This window comes from Macrotis lagotis, chromosome 5 (genome assembly GCF_037893015.1).
Source record: "Macrotis lagotis isolate mMagLag1 chromosome 5, bilby.v1.9.chrom.fasta, whole genome shotgun sequence".
In the NCBI taxonomy this organism is placed as follows: Eukaryota; Metazoa; Chordata; class Mammalia; order Peramelemorphia; family Peramelidae; genus Macrotis; species Macrotis lagotis.
The window spans coordinates 179,457,236-179,484,219 of NC_133662.1; the positions used below are offsets into that span (position 1 = coordinate 179,457,236).

The 26,984-nt window shown below is 33.2% G+C and overlaps 1 protein-coding gene across 4 annotated transcripts in view; it reads right to left on the reverse strand.

Annotated features, from left to right (window-relative positions):
* PRKN (parkin RBR E3 ubiquitin protein ligase) overlaps window positions 1–26,984 on the reverse strand; it is a 2,033,074-nt gene that overhangs the window by 1,301,452 nt on the left and 704,638 nt on the right. For 2 of the 4 annotated variants that reach the window (XM_074187996.1, XM_074187994.1), the window contains exon 4: window positions 1,194–1,253. The exons of the other annotated variants lie outside the window; for them this stretch is intronic. In XM_074187996.1, the coding sequence (XP_074044097.1) occupies window positions 1,194–1,253 (60 nt within the window). The remainder of the gene's footprint in view (window positions 1–1,193; window positions 1,254–26,984) is intronic. 4 annotated transcript variants of the gene reach the window in all.

Sequence of the window (26,984 nt, forward strand, 5' to 3'; positions counted from 1 at the left end):
CCCCCAAAGAGACAAACCTTCACTGAAGATCCTACTTGATGTCTACTTTTGAAAATTTCTTTGAATCTTATCTTTTTCTTGATGGGATCTGTAGTGTGTGTATCAGAATTGAGGCTTCATTTACCTTTGGGAGACAAAGGTTCCAGGAGCTTGTGAGCTTTGTGCCATCATCTTGGCTCCACCACGGATATCACTGAAGTAGATATTTAAAAAAAAATTTTCCTTTTTTCTCTCTTTGTGTGTATTTTGTTGTTGCTGATGTTGTTGTTTGGCAATGTGCTTCATATGAAAATATTGTTTTCATAACTTTACATATATAACCAATAAATTCCTTGTCTTCTTAAGAAGGTGGAAGGGGTAGAGGAGGAGAGAACTCAAATTTTTAAAAAATGAGTGTTAAAAATATTTACATGCCATTTGGAAATCTTGACATACCATTCGAAAATAAATTTGAAATTTTGTAAAAAGCTTTTCATCTCCATCTCTGATTTTATTCCTTAATATTTCAGAAGAAGAAGAAAGGAATTTCCTCCTTTTTTTCTTGCTATATATAAGGTAATGTGTTAATGAGCATAACAAGGATGAAAAAAAGAAACATTTCCTGGTATTAAAGAGTTCATTGCTTTAATAGACTGGACAAAACATATATAAAAAGTATAATATCAAAGAAAACAAAATTGGATTCTTACAGAATAAGTATACAAAATGCTATAATAAAGTTGAAGAGGGAGAGACATCATTCTGAACTTATTTCCAAGCCTAATATTGACATGTGTCTTCATTATGTCCAACCCTTTCTGAAGCTTTATTCCAGAAATCAAACTTTTTTCTTTTGCAGTTTTATATTATCCCCTCTCTTTCCACAATAAAATTCTTATTGTCACTTTTTTACCAAGTAATTTTTTAATTCCTTTAAATTGAAGCACTTCAATAAAATAATTCTCTTAACAAGAATGCTTGACTTTATATTAATGAACTTTAAAAAAATTATCTCTGTTTTTCAATGTAGTTGATTTGCTGCTTAATGCTATTTAATTTGTTTTATGCATTTAAAAAACATTATTTTGGAAGGGATTGGCTGATTCAACCAGACTTCTCCAAAACTGTAAAGGCTTATAATGTCTGTTCTAGAACTTCAGAGAACCTTCTTATTCTTCATAACCAATGCACTTTTTATAGTACTGTTTCATTACCTTGTTTGTTGCTTATGACTGAGCTTATCCACTTCTTCATCTTGAAACTTCTATCTTTCCCTGTGAAAAATAACACCATACTCTCTTGGGGTCATTCATCTCAAGAGTTTTCTTATCTATCTCTCTTGCTAGTTCATTTCAATTTTTATTTTGTTTTGTTTTGTTTTGGGTTATTTTTTTTTTTCATTGAGCTGCAATTTACTGTAATAAGAAGTGCCCAATAAGGAAATAACCTTTACTAATTCAGGTTCAAGTTAAAGTCTTAGGAATGTATTCTGGGACAATAAAGATCAAGTGGCTTTTCCAAGCATATAATTGCCATCTGTCAGAGTGGATTTGAATCTAGGTCTTCCGGACTTCAAGGTCAGTTCTCTAGCCAGTAAGTCATTTCACCTCTCCTCTTTCCTTCTCAGGCCCACTGAGATGATGGCATTGCCAGATTTTATTCTTTTGCTACTTTTACATTTCTTCAATATTGTCCTTATTTAATGAACTTTAGACACTCCAAGGCTTCAGTAATGCTCTCTATCATTGTGATTATTTATGATTACAATTGTCAAATCTCTGTCTCTGATGTCAACATCTCTCTGAACTTCAAGTCAGATTTTCTCACTCTTTTCAATACTACTTTCTGTCTGAATACTTAGCAATTCAGATACAAAACAAATTCTTCTCATTTTCCTAGTTCTGTAAAAGATGAGGCCATCTTCTCATGCACCCAAGCTTGAAATCTCAATTATGTCTGACTCCTTATTTCCCTTCAGCCTATATAGCTAATCAGTTGCTAAGATCTATTTCTATACCCAGAATATCTATCAGTATCATCTCTTCTTCCCTGTTCCCACTGTCAACACACTCAGATGCTTACTACATCTTTCTTTGAATGGAAACCTGGTTTCCTCCCTTCCAATCCATCCTACATATAGGTTTCAGAGAAACTGTCACTGTCACTTATTGGATCAATTGCTTATAATGTTTATTCATTGTCAAATGAAATCAAAAGGAAAATTCTTTAGTTTGAAAAATGAGAGCCTCCATAATTTAACCTCAGTCTACTCTTCCAGACTCAGTCAAGTCAATATGCACTTACTGTTTTCCAGGCACTATTTTAAGTCCTGAAAATACAAACACAAACAGAAATACAGAAATACCTGCCCTCAAGGAGCTTACATTCTATGGGGAAGGCAACATGTAAAAGAAAACTATAAAAGAGCATGTGAAGGCAGAAAAAATTCAGGGGAGATTAATCAGGAATAAAGTCGGGAAAATATGAACAGGGATGTCTTGGACTTCCTCCTTAAAATGGAGGTTCTGGGAGGAATGAGACAATCAAAAGGAAAACCTGCAGGAATCTTAATTCCAACCTCTCCCTTTCACATCAATTGTTCTATCTGAACTGAAGTAATTGATATCCCAAATGCATATCATGATTTTTACCTTCATATGTATGTGTTCAAATTCTTATGTAATCTTCAAAACCTAAGCCAAATATTGTTTCCTCCATAACGTTTTCTCAATTTTCATAAAAATAACAAGCATTTACACAACACTTTAAGACTGATATTATGCTTAAGATATATTATCTCATCAACTTCTCACCACATGGAAATGAAACATATTTAAGGAAATTATGAATCCCAATTTGTAGATGAGGTTCCAAGAGATCATACAATGAATACGGGCTTTGAATTCAGAAGACCTCAGGTCTTTTCCTTGTTTGCCACTTACTACACATGAGACTTTGGGTTTGAAAGCCATTTAATCTTTCTTGACATAGTTTCATCATTTATAAAATGAGTTAGTTGAGCTATAACACTGATGAGGGAGGAAGGAAGGAAGGGAGGGAGGGAGGGAGGGAGGAAGGGAGGAAGGAAGGAAGGTGGGAGGGAGGGAAGTTGGGAAGGAAGGATGGAGGGAAGGAAGGAGAGAAGGCAGGAGGCAGAGAGGGAGGGAGGGAGTATTTAAGGGAGTAGGGAGGAAGGTGGGAAAGGAAGGGAAGGGGGAAGGAAGGAAAGAAAGAAGGAATGAAGGAAGGAGGGAGGGAGGGAGGAGGGAGGGAAAGGACAGAAGAAGAGAAAAAATCCAAGAAAGAGGAATAAAAGATATAAGTGAAAAATCCAAGACAGCAAGTTTAGAATTTGAATTAAAGTAATTGACTACATAGGGAACTTTACTTTTCAGAGATGGCATATGCCAAATCACAAACAACATTGATTCAGATGGAAGCATTGTAAATACTCTTTAAAAGAAAGGGTAGGGTAGCCTTTTCCAGCTAGAAAGTGACATTATTAATAAAGTATTGCAATTATGGCCATGTGCCAGCAATCACTAAATTTGCTGCAGCATCAGCTTACAACTTTGGCTTCTCTCATTCAATCATGCTCTAAAGGTTTTCATGAAGTTTTCCATTAATATTTTATAGTACTGGCATTCAGCAAGAATCTGCAGGTACAGCAATTACCAATTATAAAAATTAAATCCCATTTTTAAGGCAAGGCACTTAAATCAAAAGTGGGTATTTCCACCCAGAAAAAGAAACACATTTCATGACCTCATTAGATTTAGTATTTTTTACATTGTTAAAATTTATATGCTTTTAATTAATTTTTAAAATTGTCTAATGGGCACAATATAATAGGAAAAATTAATTATACAATATACTGAAAGGCATCAATACTTCTCCACAAATCATCATTACTTAGTTTCTACTAGTTATGATAAGATAATTAGTTTTAAATTAACAATTTCATAGTTTATTTTAATGTAATGTTTTTTGGTCATCATTATAATCATCACTGATATGTCTAATTCCATTTCAGATTTTAGCATTTTAAGTAAGTCATATGGTCTATAACAGATGATAGGACAATTCATTATGCTAAAACCCTGATCTTGCTCAGTGTCAATTTTGAAAGGCATCTGAGACACACATTTAAAGATGTAAAACTTTTACTACATTTGTAAAAGTTGACCAATGATTTTTAATTAGAATTATAACAATCAGTTACATATATGAAATAAGATGCAAAATACTACAAATCTCTTCTTCACTGAAAAAAAAGAAACTCTCCATTACAAATTCCATATTGTCCTGTCCAAATGAATATATCAAACTGTCTTGGTATCACCCTTTTTTCTGTTTTGTGTCAGCCTCTAAGGATGTGGTGACCCTCTCCTTGTGCCCTAGATCCCATGCTTTCCTATCTATTCCTGCAGTTTGGTTTTACACTCTTTCCTCCTAATTTTCATTCCTTTTATTTTTTTCAGAAGGGGGCTTAGCTCTACCTGATCTAAAACTATATTATAAAGCATCAGTCATCAAAACTGCTTAGTATTGGCTAAGAAATAGAGTGGTGGACCAGTGGAATAGACTTGAAGCAACAGCAGGAAATGATTATAGTAATCTGCTGTTTAATAAACCCAAAGAGTCCAGCTATTATAATAAAAACTCTCTCTTTGATAAAGTATATTTTCTCTAATAAATTTATTTTACAACACTTACATTTTTCTCGGAATTTCTTCTCCCATAGAAAAAGAAAAATCAGCTAAACCAATGCATCACAAAATTAAGGATGTTACACAAGTTTTACACACCCATAGACCCCAAACTCTGCCACAAAAGCAGTTAAATAACAGTTATTATAATTTTTCAACATTCTTTTTTGTTAATTTTTATTGTTATTATTCCTATGATATTGTTGTGGTCATTGAGTAGATTGTTTTCCTGGTTACTTCCCTTTGTGTCAATTTATATATGTATCTCCATTCTTCTTTTTATTAATCATGCTTATTATTGTTAAAATAGTAATCATCCATCATATTTATGGTTAATTCCTTCTCAAGATGGAAAAATAATATTCTAGAACCCCATACATTGCTAGGATTAGGAGTTTTTACTTATCTCCTGAGATAAGGGAAGGGAAAGAAAAAATATCTGTGATTCCTCCAAGGCACAGGGCAGAGACAGAAAAGCACTAAGTATAGACTTCATAAACTCTTATGATTGGCAAGAGTATAGGTATTTCTTTTGTGACTATTGGTTCACAGATGAAACTCAGGAAAATTCCCCTGGAGACACACAGGAGATAGGAACTTTTCCTTGTATAGGACAGGATTTTCATTCCAGTCTAATGTTGAGAGAGGTTCTCATTGAGAGCATAATCACGAGGTCTAACCCCTCTTCTTTCTTCTGTTACTCACTCTAAATGATTTCTTATAAATTGACCATGTCATCCAATTAAATTAAATTAGATAATTCTCAGAATTATATATATATATATATATATATATATATATATATATATATATATATATATATATATGTGTGTGTGTGTGTGTGTGTGTGTGTGTGTGTGTGGGGTCCTAATGTCTTTCATAAGCTTCAAGTGAAACTGCCCATTGGACTCTTTCCTTCAAATGCTCCTTAATAATTTCAAATTTAAATTGGTAAAATGGAACTCAGTGTCTTTTCCATTAATTCTATCCAACTAACTTTCCTAACTTTGAGAGCATCACCACTGTTCCATTCATAGTTTCCAATCTAGGAGTCAATGTTGGCTCTTTGCTCTCATTCAACCTCCACCTTGTATTGAGCATAGCCTATCAGTTGTCAAACTTAAAGAATTCACCTCCTCAATACCTCTCATATCCTTTTCCTTATACTAATAACCCAATCATTTTTGGTTAGAATCTCACTGATCTTTCGTCTGAATTAGTGAAATAGTCTCCACATTTTTTCCCAATGGCCAAACTAAATTGACTAAAGTGAAAATACCCTGCTTAATGACTAGTTCTAGAATAAAATGCTACTATTTGTTATTTAAAATCTAATTTTTTTTTACTTTATCACTTTCCCTAACATACTCTATTCTCTAGCTTAACAAAAGTATTTGCTATTCACCATATCCATCATTCCATTTAACACTTTCATCACCCTGTTTCTTTACCTGTTTCTTTCCTCACCTCTGTCTGTTAAGAACCTCTAGCTTCCTTTGAGGCTTCCTTCAAGTCTTTCAAAACACCGTTAAAAAGCCATTAGGTGTTCTGACACCTTCATTCATTTACATTTTTTTCCACTGATTTCCTCAAAATTCTTCATCCTTTCCAGATAAATTTTGTTATTATTTTTTTCTATCCTTTAAAATAACTTTTGGGAGTTTAATTGATTTCGCACTGAATGAATAAATGAATTTAGTGCAAATTGAACTTTTATTATGATGGTTCAGGCTATTGTTTAGATGTGTTTATTTGCAAGAAAAGTAATTTGAAATTTCATTCATTTAGTTCCAGTGTGGGTGCTAACAGGTAGACTCTCAGGTATTATGTATTATTTGCTATTGTCTTTAAAGGGATTTTTCTTTCTATCACTGTTGAGTTTTGTTGGTAATATATATATATAAATGTTGATAATTAACTTGAGTTTATTTTATATCCTCCAATTTTACTAAAGTTGTAGTTTTTCTACAACTTTCGAGCATTAATATTCTCTAAATATATCATCATATCATCTGCAAAGAGTGATTATTTAGCTCCCTCATTGCCTATTCTTATTACTTCATTTTTTCTCATTTTATTACTATAGCTAGTATTTCTAGTACAATACTGAATAATTGGTGATAATGGACAACCTTGTTTCTACTCTCATCTTAATGGAAAGCTTCTAATATATCTCAATTATAAAAAATGCCTATACTTTATTTCAGATAGCTGTTACATACCATTTTATGAAAAGCTTCATTTATTCTTATACTTTCTACTGTTTTAATAGAAGTGAGTGTAGCATTTTGTCAAGTTTTTCTCCATCTATTCATATAATCATATGATGTTTGTTATTGATATGATCAAAACTATACTTAGATTTTTTCCAATATTGAACAAACCAAAACATTCCTGTATAAATTCAAACTGGCTATAATATATGATCTTTGTGATGTATTGCTATAATCTCTTGGCTATATTCTTTGCATCAATATTCATTAGAGAAATTGATCTATAGTTTTTTCCCGTTTTTTGCTCTCCTTGGTTTAGTTTTTATGTCACAAGAGGTATTTGATAGGATTCCTTTATCTATTTTTTCAAAAAGTATAGCTAATTCTAGTATTATTTATCTTTAAATGTTTGATATATTTTTATGTAAATTCATCTAGCCCTGGATTTTTTTTTTTTGTTTTTCCCCTAGGAAGCTAATTGATGAGCTTGTTCAATTTCTTTTTCTAAGACACAGTTATTTAAGTATCCTGTTTCTTCTTCTGTAAATCTAAACAATTTGTAATTTTTAACAAATATTCACCTATTTTACTTAGATTGAGACCTAATTAACATATAATTTATTCTCTTCCTTGTTTTGTCCCTTTATTACTGTAATCCTAGTGTCCCCGCTATTTATTACTACCTATAGTAAAACTCTGCCCAAACTGTAAGAATAGCTTTGGCTCTTGATAGGGAACAGAGACATATTTTGCTTTTGCCAAAGCTAAAACCAGTAGTAAGAAATTTTAAATAACCATTTTATAATAGTATGAGGAAGAATTAGGAATCTGCGCTGTCATAGTGTGGAACAAATAATTTTATAAGATTAGAAGTTCTCTGCCACTCATTAAGGACAGCAAAGTAGTACAGTGGATAAGCTCATTGGACTAGGAATCAGAAAGTTCGAATCTGGATTCAAACACTAATTGTATGGTCCTGAGCAAGTCACTTAATCCTTTTAGCATCAGCTTCCTCATCTGAAAAATGATCTTGGGAAAATATGGCAAATCTTTCCACATTCGTTGCCAAGAAAATTCCAAATGGAATTCAAAGAGAGTTGTATATGACTGAAAATGACTGAACAACAACAAATATGAGTATACGAAAACAAAGACTAGTTGATTGCTGCTCATGGAGAGATTCATATTTCATACAGGATTTGACCTGAAAGAACACCGAGAGCATTTTTCAACCTTGTTAGCTTTTATAACTATAATTTTAGAAAGTTAACTCAAAAACAAGTTTCATGTTATTGTTGGTATCCTTGCTTTTCCTACCCAATCTCTTTATCATTATCTATGCAGACTATCCATCTCTGCCTCCTCCTTAATTGGTTCTAAGTACAATTCCTGAACTTGCCTGCTGTACTACAATTTTACCAACTGTTTGGCACAGGCATTTAGACAACAGTAATATGTGAATACAACAGTATATATGTGAATACAACAGTATATATTTACAGATATATGTAGATATACATATAAATATATATGTGTTACACATATATATCTATGCATTGGTAAATATACATGTATATATTTGTACAAATGATTTAATAAATATGGAAAATAAAATTTGGTCAGAGACCTGTCCTTGGATTCCAATTTCATCTCTGATGCTTTACTACCTGAGTGACCTCAGGCAAGTTTCTTCAGAATCACTGAATGGACTGGATGGTCTCTGAAATCTCTTCTTGTTCTAGATCTATGATTCCAGCAGCCTTTGTTATCAAGTTCACCATGACAGTATCTCAGCAACTACAACCCTATTCATAGTAGAGAAGTCTTAGCCACCATTGTATCAAAACACCTATAAATCTTAAGGTTTCACTCTTGATGTCAAACAAGCCCAGCAGCATAACTTATGCTAGGAAAACTTTTGGTAACTGTGCTGTTCAAAAAGTTCTTCAATTTGCCTCTGGAATTAATTCTGAGAGTATTGTTTACAAGCATTGTATTTGCTGTTATGTTTTATGCCTTAACTTCAGAATCAACAGATTGAATTTCAAGCCCTCCTAGGACAGCACCCTGCTACATAGGACCATGCTGGTGACATGAACTCTTTCCATCCTAATCCTGATAAGAATTAACTTTAGGCTCTTTATTTACTTCTGTAAAGCATAAAAGTTATGCTCATCTAAAATATTTAGCCTATAAATTGATACTACTAAATTATTTTCATACATGTCACCATTCCCCTGTATGTGTTGTTTCCCCCACTAGAAAGGGTCCTTGAGGACAGCAACTTTCTTACTTTTTAAATCTTTGTCCCTCACACTTAGCAGTGTGTCTGACACAGAATAAGTGTTGAATAAATGCTTTTTTATTTGTTACAGGCTTATTAACAAAGTTAACTCACAGCTTATAAGTGACATACCATAAAAAGTCTTCAGGCTACTACTTTCATGAATTTTGCATTTTTTTAGCCATATAAAATTGAACACTATAAAAGGCGCAGATCCTCTTGTTGACTTAGTTCCATGAATCTTTTTCTGAATGGCTTTATAAGAATCTGAAACCTATTGAGCTTGATGCTTAGGGGATTTCTATTTCACTTATATTTTTATTGACTAACTACAAATCAGTATTTGACATTAGAATTTGTTATCTTGCTATGCAGCTCAGAAATAATCAAGATATAATCACCATTTATCATAATTAGCACCATAGCCAACAGTTTGGTTCAAAAGTACCTGACTGGTTCCATACTAATTAGTGGCAGATGGGTTGGGCTGGGTCACATTGTCTTGGGAGTAGGGAATATACAGGGGAAAATATTATCAGAATGTATTTAAAGAGATGAAGACTATAACAAGAATTAGATTGGACTTTAAATGGTCTTGCATCCCCCACTGAGCAAGAAAAAGTTGTAGATGAACTTCACCAGGATGGAAAAGTTGCCAAAGCATCCTTTCTCTGGTCTTTCTTGAAATTTCCATAGATTTGAGAGTCTTTTTCAGTGAGTTACTCTTCAGGAGGAGGACTGGGCAAGAATTTGTGTGTCCCTATATGGACACATGGCTTCTTATAACAGCACTTGATACCATTCACATGACAAAGGATCAATGTTTTAGCAAAATCTAAGGGTATGGAAACCAGTGTTTCATAGCTTATTTGGCTATATTTCTGATACAATATTTATTCTGTAACTCATCCCTATATTCCTAAGGGGAAGACAATCCATATGTAACAGATAAATGATTAGATGATGATTTGAAAACAATATGATGGTGAAAAATATTGAAAAAGACAGGAAAAGCTTTAAAAAAAGATTTAAAAAGATGGGAGTCTTAGAATTAAGAAAACTGATGCACCATCTGTACCGTGACCACATCTGGAATGTTAGATTCAATTCAATTCAAGGAACCATATTTTAGTAAGAATTTGCTAAGTTTGTATTATGTTCAGATGAGGGCAACTAGGGTAGCAAATGACCAGTGATTACATCATAAGAGGATCAGTTACCAGAGCAAGGGAAAGATATCAAAGGTAAGACAGATCTCTTCAGGAATCTTAGGAGGTCTTCAAGTAGAAAACACAGGATACTGTTTTATTTATCAGTTTAGTGGGAACAGAGAGGGAACAGACTTATGATTGATGCCAAGAAAAATTTCCCAAAAATTAGGGCTCTCACAAAATAAAATAGCTGGGGTTCTTCAAGCAACGGCTGAATAATTACTTTTTAAATAGGTCATAGGGGCAAGTCTTGCTCATGGAAAGGTAGGAGAAGAAGATATTTGAGTTGATTTTCTGTTCTATAAAAAACTTAACTCTGATGTACCAAAAACTTTTCTGTGGTTTATAGACAACTAAAAATCAACAAATTGACTTTAAAATAATGAAAAATCCCTGTGACAACATAATGAGGAATGTTCAAACACAGGCCTATTAGAGTGACACATGGGTTGATAATTATTTGTACAGTGTCAGGATTCTAAAATGTTTCACATTTTGTTTATAAGGCAAGGTTAAATGGATGTTGTCAAAAAATTAAATATAAAGTGGCTATAAATCTTCATTTAACTATTTAATAGGGACAAGTACATCAACAGCATCAGCAACCAAATTTCCAACTACTTGCATTTACAGAATCAATACTGCAACTGTTATTTTTTATGCATACATACCAACAGACATATATAGCCCTGGCTTTTACGTTTATAGTACATGGAACCTACTCATAGGTAGCAAATATAGCTAAAAATCTAAGAGAAATGATAAAAGTGTTTTGGTTGCATCAACACAAAAATAATATTCCATCATAGATACCATTTTCTGCCTGATAATCTCTGAGTCTGTCATAAAGTTTACAATGAATTCTAATCTACTGCCAAAAAGAAGATTTCAACAAACTAGTCAACTCAAAAATCCAACTTAATGCATTTGTTATTGGTGGTGGAGTTTTTTCTCTTCAAAAGAATAAGTAATTGTTTGGTCAATTCATCAAATGGAAGAAGTATTTTGCAATTAAATTAGAGTTATACAATCAAACGATGTCCTTGGCTAACAATGAAACTATAAAGTTATTGTGCCTTTCATAATATTAGCTTCATAAATATTGTTTGACTCTGAGATGGAAAAGTAAGCATCATGAAGCAACCCTATAAGGTGTATGTATAGCATTCTTGAATCTATAGAAAATAGTCAGCAAAAGTAATTCAAAAGAATTAAATTGTTCGGTTTTAGTCCCTCACTGGATACCACACTGAGGATCATCAAGGATCAAATAGGAGGCTATTTTGAAAGTTGTGGGGTATCAAATATTTTTAAGTACCTTACTTCCCATTAACTATTGTGATTTGCTTTGGAGTAGCAATTATGACAAAGCAATTATGCATAGCAAAAGATTGCGACCCAATTTAAAATCCATCACCAAGTTAAATTGTGACTTCAAGTATTAGTTTTATAGCATATATTATATATTAGAAAAGAGAATTCAGATCTATAGAATAATCTGTTTTCCAGTGTCTTATACTGTATAGTCAACCTATTTGATGAATCAAGAAATATATATTAAGGACTTATGAACAAGATATTAAATGAAATAGAAAAACTGAATTAAAAATTTCTCTTGATAATAACAATAATGAATAATCATAATGATAAGCATTTTTATAGCTCTCTTGAGAGGCACTCTGCTAGGTGCTTGATATTTTTCTCATCTAATCATCAAAATTCTTGGGAAGAAGGGTCTATTAATACTCCTATTTTACAGAGGAGGAAACTAAGGGAAACATGAATTAAATTACTTGTTTAGGGTCATATCTATAAATATTTGAAGTTAAGTTTGAATTCAAGACTGCTTCACTCCAGATCCGGTCCTCTAGCCACTGAAAAGTCTAGTTGACACATTTTTTTTTTTTTTTACTTTTTGCAAGGCAATGGGGTTAAGTGGCTTGCCCAAGGCCACACAGCTAGGTAACTATTAAGTGTCTGAGGTCTGGATTTGAACTCAGATACTCCTGATTCCAGGGCTGGAGCTCTATCCATTGTGCCACCTAGCCACCCCTAGTTGACACATTTAAACAGGAAAATGCATACAAATTTAATGTAATTTAATGTAATGTAATTCCCCTCAGGGTTGGTTGCTAAATTATACTTGCTCAGACTGCTAAAAGAAACTATAGAATGAGAGACAGTTTCTGGAGCAGAGTCTGAATAAAAGTGTTTTTGATAAGCAGCTATGGAATTTTGAATGTGAGAAACTGTTATACAATAGAGAGGTATGGATAGAACCATTGTATGTATGATTAGTAGACAAATATTTATTTGATTACAGATAAAAGATGAGAATTCAATTATTAGTCATAAAAGTAAAGAGAGTTAGTAGTCAAGAGATGAATCACAATCTGAATTCAGAAAGATAAGACAGAGAAGAGAAAAATAAATTTTGGAACTACATTGTCTATATTTGAGTCTGCAAAAAGAGATACTATAGTTGTCAGTAATAAAAAAGTTTAGTTGAACAGAGGGACAAACAGAAAACAAAGAATCTAGAAGTCACAAAGATCAACCAGTATGATTGACATGTTGTACACAATAAGGGGCATAGGATAGATCAATTTAACCTATCAATGAAAGCACCTATTCAACACAGAAGGTGGAATGCAATATACTGGACAATTTCACATTTTCTACAAATGATCTACATGAGAGCAAGAAAAATTGGTAGCCAGTTTCTTTCCCTATCAAGAGAGACTTCAAAATCTTCTATCTGCTCTCCAGAGGACCATGAATTACTCCATAGTCTTTAAATGATAAAATATAACAATATTTAAAGTATCTGTAATAATATTATCAATATAAACCTGCTCTATCCATCTTTGCCACATTTTCTGCAACATTTGTCATCTTAATAAGCTTGCTGAAAGTGAGGTGAGCTCCTCAGGATTGTTTTAATTTCACAACTCTCTTATTACTACTGAACTGAAGAATTCTTTGATGTGCATGATAATAATTACAATTCATTGGAAAATTGTATATCTCTTTTAAGTAAAATTACAAAGACGATGATAATTTTTGATCCATCTCATAAAAGAATAACTTTAAAGCCTATCCATATGTTAATTGCCTGGATATTAGGTTCTCATCAGAGATATTTAAAACAAAGAAGTCTTTCCAGGGTGGCTAGGTGGCACAGTGGATAGAGCACCGTCCCTGGAGTCAGGAGTACCTGAGTTCAAATGGGACCTCAGACACTTAATAACTACCTAGCTGTGTGGCCTTGGGCAAGCCACTTAACCCCGTTTGCCTTGCAAAAACCGAAAATTTAAGTCTTTTCATTTGAATTCTTTTTTTTTAATTTGTATCACTTTTATTCATGCAATCAAAATTATTTATGTTATCTTCTCTTTGAGCCTTATAGAGGGGATTCTTACTTAGATAAATATTGCTTTTTTTTTTTTTTTTGCAAGGCAATGGGGTTAAGTGGCTTACCCAAGGCCACACAGCTAGGTAGTTATTAAGTGTCTGAGGCCGGATTTGAACTCAGGTATTCCTGACTCCAGGGCCGGTGCTCTATCCACTGTGCCACCTAGCCACCCCGTTAGATAAATATTGAATAAAATGGCAAAATAGACCTTCTCCAACTCCAAAGTTGCATAGTTCTTTCTGATTATAGGATTTACCTCTATCATTATTTTGCCCATTATGGTTTTCAGTATATTCAGTTAAACAGCTAGAAAATAAGTTGTGCATGCCCTGCTTTTATATCTCTCTGGGTATACAACATTTTTCTACATAAAGCCAATAGCTCCCATTCTCCTTATAGCAAATTCCTCAGTGAACTCAGTCCAAACAGATCAGCAAAAGACTTCTTTAGCTTTAATGGATGCTATTACTCTATTTAATATAAATAATTTTTAAAATGACAAGCTATTTGCTTCTTGGCTCTTTGATTTCATCCACTATTCATTACTGACTTGATTTAATTTCAAAATTGAATGGCATATTAACAAAATCTTGCCAGATGGAACTTTGCATAGATGCTGTATCTTACTCCTGCCAGGGATGATTTTTATCCAAAAAGAACAGGAAAATGCAACAATAGATACTACATGCATTCAAGTTTAGAAATAAAAATTAAAAAAAACATAATATTCTACTTACTCATTTCCAGTGACTTAGAAAAGGCAAAATTGCAAAGAAAATAACTTTTTTGAACCATCTCATAAAAAGTCATTCAAAGCAAAGTCATCTTGTAATTTATTGCAGAGAAGCATCTTGGTTTGATTTTCCTAATAGGATATAACTTGGTCAGCAAGTAAACCAATTTATGGGAACAAAATAACAAAAACCTATATTGTATATTTTCTGAAGATTTATGTGATACAATATTGATTACTGTTGATTGAACCAAGTTTCTCTTTATATTCAAATTAATGATTAATATTTTGCCTTTCAAATATCATGCTCTGACAACACATTTATATCCTATATCAAACTATTTGCTTTCACAATGGGCTAATGGGGGGAAGAAAGATGGGTGAGAGGGAGAGAATTTGGAACTCCAATTTAAAAATGAATTGTTTTTACATAGTGGGAAAAAATAAAATACTAATTAAAAATAAAATAAATATCATGCTCACAAGATTGGAATAATAATAAAAGTAAAGTACTATAATATTATTGAAAATTGTAGTTGGTACCTCAAGATGAATTTAATCAATTTTGCACTCAAAACAGATCCTGGAGGCCATTATATGTCTCTATAAATAATAGAGTATGGGGCAGCTAGGTGGCGCAGTAGATAGAGCATTGGAATCGGGAGGACCTGAGTTCAAATCCAGATTCAGACACTTAATAATTACCTAGTTCTGTGACCTTGGGCAAGTCACTTAACCTCATTGCCTTACAAAAAAATAAGAATAGAAGAGTAGAATAAAACAAAAATATTTAAAATGATGTAGAGATCAAAAAAATCACAGAATTTGAGATCTGGATGGTATCAAACGGAGCATTTGATTCAACTCATACACAAAAGGAAGCTCTACTATAAGATACTTATATAAAGCATACTTTTACTTTTTTTTTCTTCTGATTATACTGGTTCCCAAACAATAGTCTACTATCCACTTGCTTTCAATATGCCCTTTTAAAAAAAAAAGAATTTTGAAACTATCATATTTGCCCAGATTATGCTTACTGTCACTATATAATGAACTAGAAATGGTAAAAATCATGGAGTTAGGGTGGTAACATGACAAAGCTTTTGTTTAGTATCCTTTCCTTTTCATATTATAGCATATTTGTTGAAAACAGTATTTGAACGGATCCAGCCTTTCTGGAGAGCAATACGGATCTATGCTCAAAGAAGAATAAAACTGTTCATACCTTTAACCCAGCAATTCCAATTCTAGATCTATATCTAAAAGAAATTATAAAAATGGGAAAAGTCCCACATGTTCCAAAATATTCATAGCAGCTCTTTTTGTAGTGGCAAAGAATTGGAAATTGAAGTGATACCCATCAATTGGGGAATGGCTAAATAAGTTATGGTACATGAATACTATGGAATACTATTGTTCTATAAGAAACCATAAATGGTCAGACTCAAGAGAAGTATGCAATGACTTATGGGATCTGATGCTGATCAAAGGGAGTAGAACCAAGAGAACAATGTACACAGCAACAACAATATTGTGAGATGATCAACCTTGATGGAAGCAGCTCCTCTCAGCAGTCCAGAGACTTAGGACACCTGTATTACACCAGCTATGTACAATGTTGTCCCCATTTCCCCTTCCAGAGGAAGAAAAACAAATCAAAACAAAGCACACACATACACACACACACACACACACACACACACACACACACACACACACAGCCCTTCTGAATCTGATGGACATTTTATAAAAATTATCTCAGATATATCTCTATTCCCTTATTCCCTCATACCAAAAATTACTAATTTGTAAACATTTTTATCAAAATATGTATGTACCATGCTAGCCTGACTGCCACTGAGGGGAAGGGGGGTAGGGAGAGAGGGTGGAAGTAAATTTTGTAACTTAAAAATATACATGCGCATGTGGATGAAAATATAAAAATTTAAAAACCAGTATTTGGTATAAATCATTTTTATCATTACTATTATAGTTATTAAATTTTTGTTATTAACACTGATATTAAATATAAATAGTACTACTGATTTTATAGGTTATATAATGCTATCATGAATGTATCTTTCCATCAATAACTTGGGCTAGATGCCTTATAAGGGGGCTTACTTAAGTTGTTATAGCATTGGGAGCTATGGATGTCCCCAACTTGGGAAAAGAGGATATAGAGCTGAAAGACATATTTTCCTCTACAGTGGGTGTTTTGAGGATTTGAGGAGATGACATGAAACAGTAATGAAGTAAAGACTATTAACAGCAAAATGTGAAAATTCCCTTCCTTAGCATGAATTTTTTTCTTAGGTGCCCTGAGTATTTCTCTAGAAACTTTAAATTGGGGTAGAAGCTGAAACTGAGATCCCACTCTGCTCTTGGGTTAAGAGTATCACTACTTACTGCTACTTGCTTCTCAGTACATATTTTTGTACTTTCCACTGTTCCCTATAACACAATGCTACCCCTGGGCACAAGTCCCCTTATTCTGCCATGGAGATTTTATATAACACACACATAAGCAACCATAAATAGACAGTGAACAATAAAGATGCCAAATTCCATCTAGAGATCTTGGTCAGACTCCATCCCCTGAGTTCTCAGACCTCTCTGTCTCTTTGACCAGGTTGATCTGGAGCAGAAAAATGCTCATTTTGACTTTTTGTAGTTCCTCATGAAAACTTGGTTAAGTTTTTGCATCTGTTTGGAATGTGAGGGTAGAGCTCCCCGTAACCACTTCTTGCTACTGACATCTTGGCTTTGCATAAATTCTTTAATTTTTAATGGATTTCCATTCTGTTAGGTAAATGAGTAGAGGTAAAAGCAGTTATTGAGGTTCACAGAACAATTAGTGAAATATTAAATCAGAATGACCTAAGTACCTGGTTTTTTTTAGATTTTTAGCCTTGTTCTTCATCAATAAATAAGCATTTAAATACTTTTGCTCAGATGTTAATGAATATACTTATTCTTACATTTTAACTTGCCATACTTCCCAGTTAGATCTTTCTTCTTTTAAAATGATTTTTTCATTCATATGCAGATGTATATTTTTAAGTTACAAAATTTTCTTCCTCCCTTCCCATCCCCCTCCCCTTGGCGGTAAGCACTCCTGTTAGCATTGTACACACACACACACACACACACACACACACACACAAACATATATATATATATATATATATATATATATATATTGATAAGCATGTTTATAAATTAGCTATTTTCTGTATTAGGAATTAGATTTGAAAGAAAGAGATATATTAGAGAAAAAATTTATGTCACTTTTTGACTCAAAACGTTTTTCTGTTACTCTGTTGGCGTTGTCACTTAGGGAAATCAACATAAAGCTCATATGGTATGGTTCCAATATAAATTCTAAGCATTCCTTCATAGAATCACCTTTTTCTGATCTTCTGTCTGTTTCAGACTAACTTAGCATTCCATCATCTGCCTCTTTTATTTCTATCAACCTTTCCCCATATCTTGTGTATAAATCCTCATAAATTCTTATTTGATTCTCTAACCTTCAAGTAAGGAGCCCCCTTTTTTAAAATAACTTCCCTGATTTCCCCCAAATTATTATTATTGCCTGCTTCCTCTAATTACTTAATGTTTATTCTTTCTTTGTGCGATATACATCCTCTAATAGACCAAAAACTTTGAAGGAAGGAAAGACTTCATTTTTGTCTTCATATTTGCAAAGGCCAGTCCAAAGTAGACATATAGCTTGCTTAGTTGAACTGAATAAGTGATGCAATCTAATTGTGAATTGTATGCTTTTGGGAACAATTAGAGTGCTACAAAAAGTAAAAAGTCTGCAAATAATGCAGTGGTAGAAATGACCTACCAACTATTTTTCTTTTATAATTGCCAAAATTTATGCATTAATGTGAAAGTGTTATTTAAGGCATACTGATAAAATTATTTTATTTAGCAAGAGTAAACAATAGCTTTTGTTTCTTTTTTCAAAATACACAGTTACTACGAGTATTCTCTATGTGTCAGACACTCTCCTAACAGCTATATAAATATTTATCTCCTTTGAACTTCACAGTAACTCTGTGTCCTCAGGCCTCAAGATTTCGCCACTGATTTCTATGCCACAAAACCATAAAAATAGCATTATTCTGTGCAATTCTGTGACCTTGGGGAAATCACAATCTCTCCCTGGCCCTCAAAAGTAGAAGACTGGTTAGGCACTTTTAAAGTTTTCTACTAACTCTAACATTTAGTGATTTTTATAGGAAATTCAATAATTTTTATTTATAATCCTTATTTTATAATTGAGGAAATTGAGACATTTGACAGTTGAGTAACTTGCCCAGGTTCACTTAGTAAATGAGTATATTATAATAAGTTTACACAAAAAGGTAGAATTTGAACTCAGATCTTTCTTACTCTAGTCCCACTACTTTATCTTCTGTAACACCCAGCTGCCTTTTATCCACTGATGAGGTAGATATTACATTATATATAAACTCTTCAAAATGCTGCATTTTCAAAATAAATGATCCATACAGAAGTTCTAACTCCTATCTAGCCATTATTATAATAAAAACCCAGGAGATCGTAATCCTTTTTAATTCTGCACCAGAATAATTTCTAGGTACATGACAATGTTTGTTAGGTGTTTAATAATACTAATAATTATATTATTGAAGATCAAATATTTAGTGGATAAAGACAGCATTAACCTTCTCATTTCACTCCCAAATCCAACTTAGTTTTCTTTTCCAGTGGAGATTTTCTTCACATTTCATATTCATCTACACTGTTATAGCTTCAACTCTCTAGACAGCTATTCACCAATCTGTCCTCAGATAGAGGAAATGATCTAGCTGACAAAAAACTTGACCCACAAAATCATGAGTTCAGATATTAAAGAAATTGTACCAATTGGGGGCAGCAAGGTAGAAAAATGGATAGAGCCAGGCCACTGAGTTCAAATGTGGTCTCAGACACTTACTATTTACCTAAGACCCTAGGCAAGACACTTAACCCCACTGCCTTGCAACCCCGTCAAAAAATTCTACCAAATCCTGTGATTGGCCTTACTATATTTCTTACTATTAATTGTTGTAATAAAAAATATGAACAAGGTCTGCTTATCTTGAATTGATGCATTTGAAGAAGAATCCAGAACACTTTTCGTTCCTAAGTGAAAAACTTAATGCTATCCTTAACTACTACTACTACTACTACTACTACTACTACTACTACTACTACTTCTACTACTACTCAGATCTAGATAATAATTCTGGGAAGGAACAGCTTTCAGAGATGACAAGAATATCCTTATAACCATTTTGAATGTTATATATAAATTACTAGTGGTTTAGGAATTATCAACAAACCCTATAGTTAGTTTAAAGGATGTGAAATTGTAATTCTGATTCTTGAGATCTAAAAATTGGGCTAACTCACCAATTTTATTTCCAACTATTGTTGCCAACATCTAGTTTAAAATATCCCAATTTTAAATTTTCATGATGGAAATTATGCCATAAGGGCCTTCAATTGAAATAAAACATCAAGACATCAAATTTTGATTAAGTTGATCCCAGAAGTAAAAAAAAAAAAACAAAAAAAAAAAAAAAACTAAGGTTAATCTTACTTGGTTTGCCCTGAAACGTTTATCAATTTTTCAAATCATTCTTCCTAAGGCTGAAGAGATAAAATGCATACCAAGGAAAGAAAACGATTTGGAAACTGAAGAATTAAATTGTTTTCATTTCTGTAGCAAAACTAGAATGAACTCTATCCTCCACAAGATTTAAAAAATCAATCAATTAATGAATTAATTAGTTTTTGCACATTAGGTCTCCTTAACTCACTCAGGCTGCAAGTGAAGGGGCCACTCATTGACCCGCCTATATTGTTGTTCTCTTTGCAGTCTTAGTCAGTATGCCCTTCTTTGGGGAGACTAGTGGCTTCAAGGTCCTGGCAGTTGACCATATTAGTGCCAGATTTAGCTGCATCGGATATTGATGTGACTAATTAAAGAAGCAACAGAACTACTATTTCCAACAACTCATTTAAGTATAATTTAATAAATTATATAATTTATTAAACTCCCAAATATCTCACAAGGAAGAAAACTTTGAAAAATCCACCTAAAGCTCTTTTTGTAGTGGCAAAGAACTGGAAATTGAGGGAATGTCCATCAATTGAGGAATGCTAACAAGTTATGGTACATGAATACTATGGAATATTATTGTTCTACAAGAAACCATAAATGGTCAGACTCTAGAGAAGCATGGAATGACTTATAGAATCTGATGATGAGTGAAGGGAGCAGAACCAAGAAGACAATGTACACATTAATAACAACATTGTGAGGTGATCAGCCTTTATGGAAGCAGCTCCTCTCAACAGTTCAGAGAGCTAGGACAACCATATTAGACCAGGTAAGGACAATATAATCCCCATCCAGAGGAAGAAAAACAAACAAACAAAAAATCTTTAGAATATGATGAATACTTTATAAAATTTTTCTCTTATATATCTCTTTCCCTCAAATGATTAATTTGTAAACATGTTTATCAAAAATATATATTTACAATGGTAAAGTAACTGTTCACAGCCAAGGGGAGGTGGGTGGGAATGGAGGGTGAAAGAAAAGCTTGTGACTTAAAAACATGCATGCACATATGAATGAAAAATTAATTAATTAATTAATTAAAGAAAAGAAAAATTTAGCTAAGCTCTTTCTTTTAAGAGAAAATGTTAAGACTCAGGGAAGTATTATGATTTCCCTAAGGTTATAAAGCAAAATGGCAGGAATTAGACTAGAACTATGTCTCACAGTTTATCTCACAGTTCAATATTTTTCCTTAATTTAATATTTATAAACTTAAAAATTACATGGACATTCTATATAAAACTTTTAGTTATCATGTTTCAAATCACTGTGTTGACTACTTAAAAATTCTGATTAATCTGAAATGTTTTTCAACCTAAAAGTCATTATTATGGTTTTGAACAGGAAAATATGATCAATTTTTTAGTATTTTATAGCATAGGTAAAATAAAAATAGGAACTTCCAAAAGAAGTTTCCTGAGAATGACAGGCAAAAGTAAAGCTCTGTACTTTGTTTTAAATTCCCTTGTCTAGGCTTTCAAATTGACATTTTGGGAATTAAATTGAGCACAGACATTAACTCATCATTTTCTTTAGGAGTCTTTCAGCCAAGACAAACTTATAAATACTAAGTGTCTGTGTGTCAATTACCCAGTGACAAACATCTATTGTAAAGTGAATGCTTAAATGTTATTTCTCTGAACACTGGCTCGTTATTCTTTTTTCTTTCAATAATTTGCGTCCAATTTTTCTAAGGTCTCTGAAACTCTTTTTCCCCCAAACTTTCATAGGCTTATAAACAGCTCTATGTCTTCTGGATCAGATCATGCACTCTCTTCTGGCATACTCTGTCATTTCTTCTTATAAACTCAACCCAGTATATAATTCCTATATATGAGTTATCCTCCAGATTACAATGACACTATTTGAATGACTACAGTATTATTGCAAACAACCTAAAAAGAAAGATTGCTTTTAGTCTGGTATTTTGATACTAGGTATAGCTTTACTGAACACTTTCTTACAAATCCCTCTTTATATTTTTTCTGGTTTTTATTGTTCAATAGAAGTCTTATTTCTCCAACATTATGATAATATTCAGATATGCATTACATACTTTAATATAACTTTTTTGTGGAATGGAGGATTCCAAATTCCTTATTCCTTATTTCATTGATGTGGAATTCTCCCAAACAATCAAACAACTAGTACTGATTAAGCATCACACTATGCCAGAGACTAGTTAAGGACAAAAGTACAAAGAATGAAGTCTCTAATTTTAAAGAGATTACCTTCTAATAAGAGAGACAAGTACATGTATAAATATATATTAAATACTAAATGCAAAGTACTGGGGGAAGTAGGGGTATAAGCAGCTAGAGGATCAAGACAGGATTAATGTCTTCTGAGGGTATTTTAGTCATGCATTAAAGAAAGAGGGACTCTGTGAGGCAAACATAGGGAGGAAGTTAATTCCAGGCAAGTAGAATGGCAAATGAAAAGGTGTTGAGATAAGAAATGGAATGTCATATGTGAGAAATAGAAAACGGGCTACTTTGGTTGAAAGGCAGAATGCAAAAAGGCAAGTAATGGCCAATAATGTTAGAAGGGTCAGTTGGGAATAAATTATATAGGACTTTCAGAATGCAACTTTAAGAGTGTAGAGAGAAATTTACATTTTGCCCTAAAATAAATAAATTAGAATTGAATTAAGAATTGAACTCTGGGTGATAATGTACCTAGGAAAGAATGGAAAATAGGCATCTGAACACTTACAACAAAGAGGCATGATATGGCTATTGAACCAACAAAGGCAAATGAGTGAGAGCAATTAAATATGTGGCAAAAGAACGAGGAAGAGAATACAATTTCCTCTATCTCCTACCCCTGTGTCCTCCAAAAAAACAAAACAAAACTCAGAAGATATTATTGAAGAGAAGAGCATGGTCAATAGTGTCAACTGCAGCAGAAAGTTTGAACAAGATGAGAATGGTGAAAAGACCATTAGATTTATCAATTAAGAGGTTACTAGTATCTGAAACTAAAGACAGTTACTACTGAAGGAACAGTTATAAGTGATAAGGATGGGATCCAGATGACAATGAGATGAGATGAGAGAAAAGAAAGTAGCAAGAATAACTACAGTCAATGTTTTCTAGTAGTTTGGCTGAAAAGAGATAGAGAATAATAGTTTGAGGGGTAACAGGGTCTAGTGAAGTTGTTTGGTTTTTTTGACAATTAAAGGAGATGGGAATGTTTAAAAGAAATAGGGAAAGCCCTGGTAGATAGAAATTGAAGCCAACGAATTTGGAGAAAGGAAGATAGAGGATTCCATCTGATAGAAGGGAACAAGTGCCCTGTTAAGGAGCGGAGCCATTTTACAGAAAAGGACCTGAAGATGATATCAAGAGAATTCAACTTGAATGGCTTAAGGGAAACCAGTCTGACAGAAATAACCATCTCTTGTGGTTTCATATTGACAGGAAACTATGTGTCATCACACCTTTACTGTCCTGCACTCTGGCCCCACCTTTTCATTCTTTTTTCTTTATGTCTTTCTTACATCATCAAAATTTTCCTCAGTATCTGGCCCCACCTGTTCTTTCTGTTTTTATTATGTCTTTCTTACATCATCATAATTTTCCTCACCTCTCCCTCTCTCAGAGCACCATCCTATGTAACATATAATATTTTTAAAAGAACAAAAATCAGGACAATTAATACATTGAATAAAAAAAAATATGTTCCATCAGTGGCTCTCCTACCTCCCAGCCTCCCAGATGTTTCAGGAATACCTCAACCTCCAATATTCTAAACTTTGTTCCCTCAACAAAGCACATCAAACTCCAGAGTTTCCTATTCCTGCAATTCATAGTCTCAAAAAGGGGTCTTCAAAAGCCATTTAAAACAACTTATTCAATATACAAAAGAGGAAACTGAGGTGGAAAAAAGATAGGTAACTTTTCTAAGGTTACACAGGTAATAAGGTGGCAAAGTCAGGCTTGGAATTCAGATCCTCTGACTCAAAATTCATCATTATTTCTTACCATAGTTCCTCTCAATGGCAGCTCTTTCTCAAAATGTTGGACTTGAATGAGAGACAGTCAAGGGAACAGTTAATAGAACAATGAGCCTAGAGACAGCAGGACTTACATGCAGGTTTAAACATTTATTAACTGGTTAATTGACTTAGTTTTCTCGTTTGTTAAATTATGTTAATATTAGCATCTCACTCCCAATGTTGTTGTGAGGATAAAATAATATTTGTAAAGCACTTTGCAAGTCTTTTTTTTTTGGTTTTTTTGCAAGGCAAATGGAGTTAAGTAGCTTGCCCAAGGCCACACAGCTAGGTAATTATTAAGTGTCTGAGACCAGATTTGAACCCAGGTACTACTGACTCCAAGGCCAGTGCTTTATCCACTACACCACCTAGCCACCCCTAGCACTTTGCAAGTCTTAAAAACTCTATTTAAATTATGGTTCTTCTTATTCTCACTCCTTCTAATTCCCAGAAGTGAAATATTGAACCCTTCTTTCTCTTGTACCCCACAACAAATCATTGACAAAACTCTGTAAATGAAAATCAAGATCACCTTTGGTCATCTCTGGGATGGCTACAGATACAATGGTACCACTAAGTGACATGTTTAGTTGGTCTAGTAGAATAGAGACAGATCTGATCCTGTGAAATTTCGGTTAACAAATGTTCAGCATGATCAGCTTGTAGTTCCTTGTGATTCAAAAGTGAGAGACTTTTATTGCGACTGTGCTATATAACAGACTTACAAGCTTATGAGGCCAAAGGTGGGAAACCACAGAGCAAAGGGACCCAGACTTTTCAGTCAATGACTAAAACAAGAATGTCTCTATAGCTTTGGAGAGGATAGGTAGGGGATCCAACTGACATTTCTATAGCAACTTCACAGTTTCTACAGAGGGGATTCTATAGAGATATCAGCAACACACTATTAATTCTCTTTAATTCAACCAGGGGTTTGTGTCATAATTTTTTTTACAGGTAATACATTACTTTGACAATCTACTTCATGAACCAATATGTGTCTAATTATTTAGAAATCATTCATGTAAACTCATAAGAGTGAAATCACCAGTAGATGTAGCTGCTGGGTTTGGATCCAGAATACATGTGGATGGAAATTTTCCTCTAAAGGATGGCTGGGATTTACCTGGAATAAAGTCATTAACTATTCTAAAAATGAACTATCGGTTACAGAAAATGATTGCAGTTAATGTTTTGTTATCATGGGACCCTGGGCATGTTTTCTGCCATGTTCTCAAAAACAGAGCAGTAAAGTAGACCAATGACTAGAGAAAGGGGCTTTGGAATTGGGTTGCTTTTTTTTAAGGAAATGCTTTTACCCTTGAAGACATTTAAAGTTGACAAGTAGTTTAAAGGAGCAGATATTTCATGCTCTGTAATTTAGTAGTCATATTTTAGAATTCCTATAGAATATAGAGTTTGAATCCATTAGCCTTCACCACCTCCTCCCAAGAACTGTTCAGATAATAGGCTCTGAGACGGGCTTCACTTTTTTTCTGTATGTAGATTGTTTGTATATAGTTGTTTGCATGTTTGGCTCTCCCACTGGACCATCAGTTCCTTGAAATCTGGGACAGTCTTTTGTCTTTCACCATATTTTCAGTGCTTAACAGTGTCTGGTAAAGTAGGTATTTAATTAAAGTCTTGCAGATGTGACTTAATTACCAAAAAGAAACACTATCTTAATTGATTCTTATGTATTTGCAATGATAGCCTTTGTAATGAATGACCTAAAAAAAAATTCACCAGGGTTACACGGAGTGGAGTCGAAATAACAAGGAGTCAGAAGTTTTGAGTTCTAGTCTACATACACCCACTCTACATACACCCACTCATCATTTAATTATTGAGAGCTTCGACTTCCTTATCAGTGAATTAAAGGAAACTAAATGAGCTCTTAAGGTACATTCCAGTTTTAAATTCTATAAAATTTTGTATAATTTGGGTAGAAAATTTATATTCTCAATCTAAATTTTAATGTTACAGATTTCTTTCACAGATGGGTTACATTTTATGGCACCAATTTGACTACCCTTATGGTGACTTTCAAATGGTTTGCTGATTTGAACATAATGGAGTTTTGAGCTATTTCTGCATTTCAAATTTGGTACACAGCTTCACTCAAACACCTTTGCCCCCCTTTTTTATTAATAGGAAGAATAGAAAATAAAGATATAAAAGTAACTCTGAAATCACAGTCATGATTTCTTCAAATGAAACTTTTCTGACTAACCTGCAAATATTTTTTAAGTATTAAAGCATCCATGAATATCATCATAAGAAATAAGTACAAAATAAAATAAAATTTTCTCATTATCTGTTTCAGGAAAATACCCCGAAAGCAATGAATGTATTATTTAGTAGCTTGGATTTGACTTTTTTTTTCAAAATGATCTTTTTTTTTTTAAATAGTTGATGCAGAGTTCTTTTTAAAGTGGTTTGTATATAGTTACAGCCGGGATTTTTACACTATTACGTATTAATTAGAAAGTATAAATCACTGTAAAAAGAGTCCTTCTAAAAGTTAAGTGTGATCACTTACAAGATATGTAATTCTGGCCTACTTTCCTGCCTTCCCTGGGTCTCAGCTCCTGCTACAAATTGAAGGGATAGGTTAGATTATCTCTAAAGTCTTTCCCACCCTAAAACTCTGCCAGACAAAGGTGGCATTTGATTGTAATTAACATATTAAAAATCACATTTTCTTTGTGTAATATTAGATGTCAGTGTGAAGCAAAAGGTATACTTTATGTTTGCTGTACTTCTCTCTCTCTCAATTTAAAGAGG